The sequence below is a fragment of the Canis lupus genome, chromosome 30 (assembly GCF_003254725.2).
Source record: "Canis lupus dingo isolate Sandy chromosome 30, ASM325472v2, whole genome shotgun sequence".
Taxonomy (NCBI): Eukaryota; Metazoa; Chordata; class Mammalia; order Carnivora; family Canidae; genus Canis; species Canis lupus.
The window spans coordinates 9,580,690-9,592,702 of NC_064272.1; the positions used below are offsets into that span (position 1 = coordinate 9,580,690).

General features: G+C 37.6%; 1 protein-coding gene across 4 annotated transcripts in view; it reads right to left on the reverse strand.

Moving 5' to 3' along the window:
• Nucleotides 1-12,013, reverse strand: part of ZNF106 (zinc finger protein 106) — a 64,100-nt gene that overhangs the window by 24,795 nt on the left and 27,292 nt on the right. For all 4 annotated transcript variants that reach the window (XM_025473054.3, XM_035709119.2, XM_049104069.1 and 1 more), the window contains 3 exons: nt 8,198-8,398; nt 3,205-5,385; nt 1,582-2,215 (listed from right to left, as the gene is read on the reverse strand). In XM_025473054.3, the coding sequence (XP_025328839.1) occupies nt 1,582-2,215; nt 3,205-5,385; nt 8,198-8,398 (3,016 nt within the window). The remainder of the gene's footprint in view (nt 1-1,581; nt 2,216-3,204; nt 5,386-8,197; nt 8,399-12,013) is intronic.

Sequence of the window (12,013 nt, forward strand, 5' to 3'; positions counted from 1 at the left end):
GAGCACCACATCAGGCTGCAAGCTCAGCATGGAGTCTGCTTGAGATTCTCCTTCCCTTTCCTCTTTCGCTCATGCTCTCTCCCCTGCTTTAAAATGAAATAAAATCTTTAAAAAAACAAACAAAAAACCCCAGAACAGAATCTAAGGTCAAGACCTTCCTAGCATCCTAGAGGTGGTGAAGCACTGGGGCTATGGCATAGCATTTCATGTTGGGAAAGTAAAGGACAGTCAGAGGTATGGACAAAGCCAGTAATGCACATACCTGATTTCATTGGGGCACAGTTTCTACTTTACTAGGAAATCTTTACAACAAAATCTTTATGACAAAAAGCTAAATTATCTATGAGACAATCCCCTAGATATCAGCTTTGTTACAGGACCAACTCTCATCCAACAATATCCACTACAATGTCCAACTCAAAGGACCAAAGTTGGAATTTGAACTCAGGTCTACAAGCCAAGGCCTCAACTACTCTGCTAAACTGCCTTGGTCTTAAAGGAAAGAGCCCATTTTCCCACAGTGTCACATTCCAGACACCAGTACCAGGAACTCTTTCTTTTCAGAAAGGCTTCCTGAGAGGGTTAGGCAATATTAGTGACAGAGATGCCAGAAGAGAAGTGGTGTCAGTGAAGGAATGGGTTCGGAAGGGGCCAAGCTGCACAACTAAGGTACAAAATACTGAATAACAGAGACTAAAACTATTTCTTTTAAGATTTTATTTGTTTATTCATGAAGACACACAGAGAGAGAGACAGAGACACAGGCAGAGGGAGAAGCAGGATCTCTGTGGAGAGCCTGATGCAGGACTCGATCTCAGGACTCTGGGACCTGAGCTGAAGACAGACGCTCAACCACTGAGCCACCCAGGTGCTCAAGACTAAAACTATTTCTAAGACTATGTTCACACAGATGTACTCTAGTAGTGTGAAAACTACCTTAGTGATAAGCTCAACAGTCTTGGGCCTAACAAGCATTCGTGCCCTAGAAATGTAACACTAGAGTGCCTTTCTTTAGCAGCAGTACAGAATGCATCATGAAAACAGAGTTACAGCTGAGGATGTGGCTTACTCCTTGGTCAGGTGATAACAAAGAATCATTGACGTAGAGACTAGTTTTAGAGATGACTTCATATTTTCCTAGTACTGTACATTCATATTCAGTTACATCTAACTTAGTAGAATTACTCAGTGAAAGAAACCAATAGGATGGGACACCTGGGTGGCTCCGTGGTTGAGCATCTTTGCCTTTGGCTCAGATCGTGATCCCAGGGTTCTGGGATTGAGTCCTGGTAACATGCTCCCTACAGGGAGCCTGCTTCTCTCTCTGCCTGTGTCTCTGCCTCTCTTTCTGTGTCTCTCACAAATAAATAAATAAAACCTTAAAAAAAAAAAAAAGAAGAAGAAGAAAGAAAGAAAGAAACCAATAGGATAAGAATATGAAAGTAAAGAGCCTCATAAACCTACTTCAGTGTAGGGAGAAGCATAATCCCAGAACCCAGAAAAAATTAAAGGGTTAAATCTTGTAATAGCCAAATCACCATGTGAAATGTCCTATGAACAAGCATGGGCAATCATACTCACTCCAGTGGCTCTTCGTTTCTTTCTCACATTCTGGCCGTCGTTTTGTTCAGTGCCAGAGGTACAGCTACTGTCTGTGGCTGCGTCTGCCAAACTGGAGATTCCAAGGGCTGAGGATGTATTTGACGATAAAGAATTTCCTTCTCCATTACTCTCCTGGGTATTCTGGTTCTCTGAAGGTGGTGTAGAACTCTCCTGACTGTTCAGGTCTTTGGCCAAGTGCATCAGAGGTATCGTTCGGTCAGAGGACAACTGTGCGCTATGTCGCCTTTGACTAGCAACATTTTCAGCCCTTTCACCTGTTCTTAAAGAGGCAGCCAGAGGTGTCACCTCCTGCTTAAGGCCCATGGTTGTTGTCTGACTCTGCGCAGCCCTCAACGAGTTACTAGGTGAAAAAATCTGTTGGGGCTCATTTTCTTTGCCTGTACCTTCCTCACTGAAGAAGCTATAAACAGAAGGAGCCCTGTCCATGATCACACTGCTCTCAGAAAGGCTTCGCTTCCTTGCCAACCCAGGAGACGAAGAAATGGAAATACCTTCCCACTGGAATCCTTCTAGACTGGACAGATCAGGCTCCCCATCCAAATCCAAGACCTCTTGTTCATTTTGAACTAGAGGCACCATTTCTATGCCAAACCTTAAGAAAAAACAAAGAAAAAAAAAACCCTATAAATCAGACATGCTTAGGGGAGAGGGGGCACCACTTAATGAAATTGATTATAAATATAAATAAGATGGTTTCTGCCCTCAAAGCTCACAGTCTAGTTAAGTGTTCCAGACACAGAATAAATGTTTGTAAGTACTATAATTTAACAAGTACTAAATTAGAGATTTGTACACAGTATGAGAATACATCTGATGAAATGAAAATTGATAGTTTTATTAGTATGGAGCTTTTCTAAACCAACAATAATAATTTTTTAACAGCATACAAACCAAAACCAACCATTACTGAGCATTCACAAGTGTCAGGAACTAGGCTAAGAACAAGAACTTTATAATCTCAATATTCAAATGATAGAAGAGGGTGCGCAATAAATACGTTGTTTCAACAAGGATACAAATTTAAGCCTAAAGGGCTATATAATTATAATACAGAAGACAGATTTTCATATAGTAGACCTATGCTGAATGCTGCTTTATCATTCAGAAAAGTTTAGTACCTCAACATAAGATGAATAGCCAAAACATAAAACAAGTATTTAAGAGAAAGTATTTTGTGATCACAAATACGATGCCCAGAGTAAAAGGGTAGCTGTTCACAGGTTGAGTAAAAGGCAGTAAGAACAGTGACACTTAAAAACTGCACTGCTCATTTAGATCTAGATACACATCTCTAGATATACTTTTTCATGTGGTCACTTTCTAGCCCCTATAACTAAAATGATGGATTTCTGATATTTTTTTCTACGTTCCCTAGAGGCTGATGTGCTTCTTTGCAACCTGAGTTCTCTGCTCAGAAACACTCTATTGCATTTATTATAGAGTAGCAGCCACTCTTTGATATTTAAAACAGACATCTACTATATATATATATTTTTTACAGACATTTAATTAAATATAACAAGCAGAATTCTCTTGATAGGGTGAAAGGGTAAGTTTAAAAGAGAAAAAGGAGGTACACACCTGGGCAAGCCTTTGCCTAGCTCTTGCTTTTTCTTGGTTACTTGCTGGATGACCTGTTCCCAGTTGACATTTCTCCGAGATGCATTTAGAATCTGCCGAAGGGTTGGCTTGAGCCCAGATTCCTTCTCTGTCTCACCCTTTCTATGGCCACTAATATTGCGAATGCGACGAGCACTATTGAGGTTTGGCTCAGGAAGGTGTGCTCCAGTTTTGCTCTTCAAACTAATGTGCCGGGTTAGATCTCTCTGGAGTGAGGCAGGAAAGCCAAGCTTACTGAGTTCAGGCAGAAGAGGGCCTGAGGACTGACCTATATCGTTTTTTTGAAGCTCTACATCCAAACTAGCACCCTCAAAGCCTTCTGTTTCATAAGATACATGAGATTTAACAGGGTCATCAACCTGTGCATCTTCTAGAGAAGTTTTCAAGTCTAGCAGTAAGCCAGAGTGTGAACTGGCTGCAGATGTCATTTGTAACTCAGGTTCCTTCTGATGAACTGTCACATTACATGTGTTAGTGGATAGTTTTCTACATGTTTTCGAGTTTTGGTCATCCTCCTCTTTTTCATCAGTGATATGAGTGCTGCAGGGTAACATTTCTGCAGTGGCAGAGCCCACGGTTCCAAGTTTTGTTCCATGCTTCTCCATGTCAGATAGCTCCCCATCACTTTCATCTTCTAATGTGTGTACCTGAAACTCTATCTTCAAAGATCCTTTTTCAGACTCTTCTACATTCCTACTTGCTTTTGCATAGTTCCTGGTCCTTTTAGAAGTGCCAAGAAGTGGATTTTGCAATGACTCATGACACTGTAGCATCTCTTTGGCTTTTTGTAATGTGTCACCTAAATTTTCATCAGATTCTCTCTGAATGCCAAATGTACTTTTATTCCCTTTTAAAACATGAGGACATGAACTTCGCAATTTGGTTATATAAGACCCATGATTCTCTTCTATAGTGGGTTTGTTCAAGGGATTTGCGTGTTCTCCAGGAAAAAAAGAATTTGTTTTGGTGTTTTTTGAGGGATTCTTTAAATCTGGCTTTTGAGGAACTGATTTGGTGACTGGAATTGGAAGGAGTCCAGATTTTAATGATGGCATCTTACTTAGGTTAAGTTCTTGTTCGTGTTTTTCTGGAATGGGGCAATCTCTCACTGCCTCATAGGAAGCAGTGCAGTCAGAAGGGGCTTTGTGACTAAGAGATCCAGTATGTGTTTCTTTTTGTGTTTTCATCGTTGGGGAATTATTTGTTTCATCGATCTGGGTCTCTGGTGTTCCTGTGGTTGTCAAGCTAAAGTCAAAGAAAGGCTTATCTATCATTTCTGACTTATTACCAGTGACTTCTTTCATTCCTGATTGTAAATCCAGAGTCTTCTGGGAAGGGTAAGGAGTCCAGCGATGGAGCTTTTCCCTCGCTGCACTGCCATTCTTCCCACCAATTTTGGAAGTTATGGTATCTGTCTGTTTAGTAGTTTTGCTTTCTAGCTGCTCAAAATTGAAGTCAAGTAAGCCTTCTGAAGGAAATTTATCACTTGTAAATCCTTCAGAAGGAACTCTGTACGTGGCAGCTGTACCAACTTTGTCGCTTTCTTGCCGCTGCCAACTATATCTCTCTTGATTATATTTGTTTGACTTAGATTTCTTGTTCCATAGCATAGTTAGGTCTTCCATTTGACAGTTAGAATTTCTGTTTCTGCCTGGTTGAAATTTGTCTCCAGGGCCACTGTAATTCCAACTATTTGTACTACGTACACTGGATTTCCAGTTTCCGTTACTGCTGTTCATATGCCAACTGGAAAAGCCACCTGTTCCCTCAGAATGCCAACTGGAATTCCTTCCTGTACCATTATGATTCCAATCTACCGTTCCGCTATTTGAATGCCAACCACCTCCAGAATTACTGTGGTTGTGAAACCAAGTTGAGGAGCCTCCTGCAACTCCCTTATGCCACCCAGAACATCCTCTTGGTCCACCATTATTCCTCAAAGAATGTGGAAAGTTGTTTTTCCTAGTATTATTAAAGCCATCTTTCTCCCACTTCCAGTCTCGCTGAGGAGGTCCACGATGATGCCATGCTGGCTGACTATAGCTCTCTCTGTCTTGGTAAGGGATTCGGTCTTCTCGTCTCCATTGGGGTCGCCTGTCATCAGAGTTTATTTCTTGGCTGCTATTGGAAGGTTCATCTTGCCTGGAAGAAACAGTTTTCCATGAGAGATTTAAAGAAATCATCATGCTTCCTTTACAAGCATAACCCATCAAACTTCCTACTATGTATCTCTTTCCTTAGAACATAGAATCTATTTTTATTTCTAATAGTGGCAGCTTTCTTATCTTTAAATGATAGAGCTCAACTTATATTTCACAATTTACTGATTTAGACATTAAACAATATCTTGTTTCTGTTATCACCTCAGAAATGTTAAAAATATAACACATTTATAGTACCCACCTGCTCCTATTTTTCTTACTATTTCCTACTCCTATTTTTCTTAGCATGTTCTGGGGCTTTTGTCCCTATCATCCAATTATTATTTTTACATTATGCAGTTGTTTAAAAAGAAGCACAATTATATTTTGTAGCTTTGGCTAGTTATAATTAATACTACTTAAGCACAGTGACTCTTAATATTGTGGATTTTTCCAGTTATAAGTTCTTTCTCCAAAACCCAGTTTCTTAACCTATTTTAAATGCTCAGATTTCACTTTGCATTATCACTTTCATTAATTAACTAAACACTTTATTAAGCACACATTCAATGACTGTTTGTGGTGAAAGAAAAATTTTATGTATAGTTCATTCCTAAAAGGCTTACAGCCTAGCTGAGAAAGTAAGATCACAAACAGGAGTAAAATAGCACACACCAAATAAGCAGTACCAGCAGTCAGTGCTATTAGGAGCTCCATGAGCTAGAGGTTTTTATAAAGCTACAGCTGTTTCAACTATTTGTGTTTGACAAGGAGCCCAAAGAACTGTGAATAAACTTAAGTAAACATCACAGGAATAGGTATAAAATCTCTTTCCTCTACAAACTGCCCATGGTATGCCTGGCCTAGTACTTAACATGAGGTAGGTGCTCAAAAAACTAATTCTAGCTAAAATGTACTGAGTACCTACTAAGTGTCAGGCATTTTAAGCACTTTATATAGAATATCTCATTTACTTTTCATGGCCCTGAAGCAATTATTCTTCTTATTCCTACTTTTTGGATGAGGACACTGAGTACCAGAAAGGCTGAGGAGCTTGCCTGAAGTAAGACAGCCAGGAAGCAGTATGTGATCCTTGGCAGTCTGACTCTAGACCCAAAATCCCCAAACTAAGTTTTTACTGTTGGGCTCCCTTCTCTTAGTGACTTAAACTCAGCAGTGACTTGAACTGGTTCTAAAAGCTTCGGTCTCCAAAATTTTGGACATAAATCGGAATTTCCTCCTTTTCCACAGATGGAATTAAAAAGTTAGTTTACCTGAAAGTTCAAACATCCACTTACATTATAAATTAAAACTATTTCTAAACAGGAGACCCTAAGTCCCCAAGTGGCAAGTGTTATTACATGCATATGCAGGATTTTTGTAACACCAAAGTGCTTTTATCTTTTGTTTCTAAGCAGTATACAACTTTTGACAACCAAAGAAATACTGACTAGGCTACGCTGATGGGATCCAGAAATGGGAGAATCAGACAATAAATCTGTCACAAGATCAAGACTTCCTAGATCACAGTAAATTAGCTAGATCGAGGGGACAGCGGCATGTAGCTAAATCCAAGGCCCAGAAAAAGCAATCTAAATTTAAAAACCCCATGAAGGAAGAAATGAAAGAAATAAGTCAATGACTATAAATAAATCACTAAGGAAGCATATCAGAATATTCAAAGAAGACTAACTATGATATGAACATCTAACTTATTGAGCTCCTTTACCTTCTGACTTAAATGTTTAATCATCTACAGATTAGCTAATGATGGCACAAGTGTGTAAGGAAAAAAAATAAGTTAGTCTTCTTAAACAAGAGTAAACTACAGCTATAGTGAAAGTATTAACAATGTCATTTGAAGGACTAAACAACTAACTAACCAGTTTAAGAACTATGCTGCTCTTAATGTTTTAAGGGCCTGTTCAAAACACTTGTAGCACATATAGTGAAAACTATTTTCTTTATACTAAACATCTAACTAAAAATGAAGTGCATACCAAGTATAACTAGTATTCAGAAAGAATTTTTACAAATTTATTTTAGAATTTATAATGTTTCTCATTATATTTTAAGACTTGAAAAAATTACCCGGCCTCTTGACGGCTCTCTCTCTTACCGAAAAGAAAGAGAAATCTGAAAATTTCTGCTTCATTAATTAAACGCTTTAGACCACAACTCAGTAATGCAAAAATACAAAAGCCTACTATTTGAATTAGAGCTGTATGTATCAAATTATACAGAATAATCTAGAAAACTTACACTGATTTTGACATTGTCAAACTTAAAATACAAATTTATTCAATAAATATTTACTGAAATACTAAATAATAAAGGATATATCAAATTTGGTAGAAACACTGTGTTAACTCATATCAGGCAAAACATTTTTTCCTAATGGATATAGTAAGAAATCTTTTATATATATAAAAGCTTATCCATTAATACCTTTCCACTAATTTTGGATACCATACAATTCACTAGTATCCCCCCACCCCCCCAAAAAAAAACAAAAACCCAGAACCAATATAAATAGTTCTAAACATAGTAAAGATTTCAGATATACTGCACCTATAGCTAACTTTTATAGAGAGGCAATACTGAGTTGGGTTTTTTTTTTCTGAGTTCATTTTTTTAAAAAACAGCTCATATTCAAGAAAGAATTCCATTGACCATTTATGTACAAGACAGCAATCTCAAGCTAATCTTTGGCGATGAAGTTTGAAAGCTACAGGCTGAAAAGTATAGAAATGGAAAATGTATTCTCTATTCTATTTCAGACAGCCTTTTTAAAAATCAAAATCATTACTTACCGACTTTGTTCTTTCCTTTGTTTTATTAACTGAACGAGTTCCTTGTCAAAATAATCTTCTTCCTCTTCTTCTCCCTTTCCATCATCTTCTCTTTCCTGGGCGTCAACATTATCTTTGTGCAACTGGCTAGAAATGTGCTTTGCATATGCAGAAAGACCCACTTCTGTGACCCCGCACACTCGGCACTCATGACTACTGTCCCTAGGGAAAGAGGGAGATGAGGGACATTCAATTCTCCCCACTGGCATGGCACGCTCAACAGATCTATTATAGTTTCCTCTGAAAAACACTGCACACTTTCGCACAGTGAAAGATTAATGCTAATCAATTTCAATGCTCCTTTCATCACTTTTAATAAGTTTGTTCATAAGTTATTTTTGAAATGATTTTAAGATTCTTTTCCAGCAATCAAGAGGCAATACACTTCAGAATAATTAGTTTAGGAGGAGAAATCTTCTTGAATTGCTGTACTTAAAATCTTGCCAGAGGAAACATGGTGAAAGGGGAGGCAGGGCAGGGGGCTCAGAGCAAACAGAAGTTGCTCTAGAGCACACCCATGATGCCAGCTGCACTCAGAAAGCCTGGTGACAGTGCTGACATTTTATCTCAGGCTCAAGAGCTTTCTCCCAGTGAAAGTGAAGGGGTGGAGAAAAGAGTAGGCAGCCTAGCCAATCCCAATGTGGTGACTAAATCGGGACAGCTGGAGCTCTGCCTGGAATGTGAAGATTCCGGACCCTAGGGCAAATGATAGGAGTCGTCTCAGCAAACTTTTTTGTCTGGATGATACATGTGACCTACATTCTGCTTCAGAGAGGCTTATTTAAAAGAGAATGGAAAGTATTTCAGTTGTAGGAAGTTAACAGCTGTGCCAGACAAATGGTTTTCTCAAGTTTCAGAAAATGCAAAAGTTTAGAGAGAAGCAAAACCAGGTTCTTAAAACTGAGCATGTTTTCTTTTTCTTTTACTTTATACAGTCAATGGTAAATCTCATACTTGGCCAGTTTAAGAAATCAAAATCTTGAATCAACACCCAAAGCTATAGTAGATGAATAATTTAACAGCTTTCTTAGCTTCCTGAAGTCCCTTGATTGGTTCACCTGTCTATGCAGCCATTGATGAGAAACATCTGAACATCATGGCCACAAGTGTAATGGACAGACAGTAAAAGCCATTCAATAATGGCCCAACAGACTTAATTCTGTATCACTTGTCTTGGGTATACATACACTAGTGATATTTTTGCACTTCCTGTGTCAATCTCTTTTATTTATTTATTTATCTATTTAACAAGTAGAAGGTTATTACCATGTATATCCCATGTATACATGAGAGACACTCAGGAAAAATGAGTAACTCTCCTAGTTAACCTAAGCCACCAACTTAAATACCATCTTCAGCTAAAGGCAAAAGAAAAGCAGGAAGGAGGAACAGTTATGGGAAATAACTGGGAAAAGCATGGAAAACAATGGTAAGGGTAGTGATGTAGATTTAAGTTGGTGTTTTCTCCACTGACAAATTATCTCCCTATGCCAATCTTAACAAATAGACATGCCTGTCTTTAATAAGACAGACACACACACCACACACACACACACACACACACGCACAACACTGTTCCATCCTCCCCTCAAATATATCTATAAAGTCATGGCAGATTTCATATCAACCAGAAGAGAACCTCAAAACTGAGCACTTCATTTACCAAAAGATGGCTTCTGTTATAGACCACCTGAACATTCATTTAAAAACAAAAATCTAGCTGACTACCTACTAAATTCTGGGCACCATGCTAACTATATGGTTATAGTTGTCCAGCATGACAAAGTAGAAATAATGCCCAGTAAATCAAATAAAACAGTTTTTCACCTTGTGAGAATCATGGAAAACACCTCAGAAAAATGGAGAAAACTCCTAAGTTTTTACCTTTTTTTGAACTGTGTAACTTCAAAAGCTCTGAATACAATGTAGTCTCTGACATTAAGATTCATTTTAATTAATTCCAACCAGGTTCCCTGAAAAATCTCATTTTCCTTATTATCTTGTATATCAATATTCTAACTCCTTACAATCCTCCAAAAAGCTTAAATCTATTATTTCCACTGAGCATTTTCCACTGAAGAATAATCCTCAAATTCCTCCAGTTTGCTGAGAATACCCCAAATTCTTCTCTCAAAATTATGGTAGCTCATATAAAGTGTTAACGTGTAACAAAAATTAAGCCTTTTCTCATGCAAACACAAAAAGAAGTTAAAAATATGTAAGTAGAGGTGCCTAGGTGGCTCAGTGGTTGAGCATCTGCCTTTGGCTCAGGTCGTGATCCTGGGATCAAGTCCCACATCGGGTTCCCCACAGGGAGCCTGCTTCTCCCTCTGCCTGTGTCTCTGCCTCTCTGTGTCTCTCATAAATAAATAAAATCTTTAAAAAAAAAAAAGTAAGTAAAAATCTGTCCAGTGTTCATAGTGTCTCAACACTGCAACTAAACTAGAATACATACTTTATAGTATCATAAAACTTTGAATCATACTTATGGTGAGCATAGAGGTGTTGTATCATTATGTCCTACACCGAAAGCAAATGTGACATTGTGTGTCAACTATATTTCAATAAAAAAAATTTTTTTTAAACTTAAATCGTAAAGTTAAAAAGAAAATTTAAATCAACTGAATTTTCTGGTTAGAAAATCTTTTCAGCTTTAAATTCTCTAAAACTACGAAAAACGTTTTAGTCTACTTTTCTACATAAAAACTTGTAGAATGCTAAACTGTATATTGTTGTACCAGGGACATCTTTCCTAAAGGTGTTCTTAAATAAAATTCCTGATTATACCCTTCTAAAATAGAGAACTTTTCCTCATGTCCAAACCATCAAAATCCCTCTCTTTACAGATACAGCTGGAAGACTGCACTGTTTAAAATATTAAGGAATGCAATACAGACAATATTTAACTTTGTTAAAAATAAATATCCATAATCATAAACCCACACACTTTGCAATCCCCAAAGCACAGGCATATGTTGGATATGTAACAAACACTCAAACACAGATTTTTAAAACCTATGTGCTTTCCTTGTAAGAAAGGATATTAACTTTAGTTCTAAAGTTATATTTAATAGAAAAACATCAAAAAGAGATCCTGCCCACAGGGGTATAGTCAATAAGTGTAAAATAAAAGCACTAAAAACAAACTGTCCGAAAACAAAAATTCCTAAGATTTTTCTTATAAATGAATTCTACTTTAAAAAAAGAGAATCCAAAAAAAAAAAAAAAAAAAAAGAGAATCTTTGCAAGAAACATCAAAATGAGAAGAGAAGGGAACGCCTGATGGCTCAGTGGTTGAGCATCTGCCTTTGGCCCAGGGTGCGATCTCAGAGTCGCAGGATCGAATCCTGCATCGGGCTCCCTGCATGGAGTCTGCTTCTCCCTCTGCCTGTCTCTGCCTCTCTCTGTGTGTCTCTCATGAATAAATAAAATCTTCAAAAAAAAAAAAGAGAGAAAAGAGAGAATCCACATTTATCTAGGGAAAGAACAGGTTAGCACCACCATATTTCTTAAAAATGCAAATGTGTCTGTATTTAGAGGAAAGCATGTTACCTGTTCTACATACAACAGGCATTCATGCTTCTACTATGATGTTAGGGAAACCACATATTTTAAAAAGTTAATGGTGAATTAATATTTTAATGACACTATTTTCCAATTCTCTATCAATAATCAGTTAAAATACTACTTTGTATGACTATATAAAGTAATTGCTGGGGGAAAGTACTGCTTTACTTCTTGACTAACAAAAGCAAAAACTGTCCTCAGGACATTCAA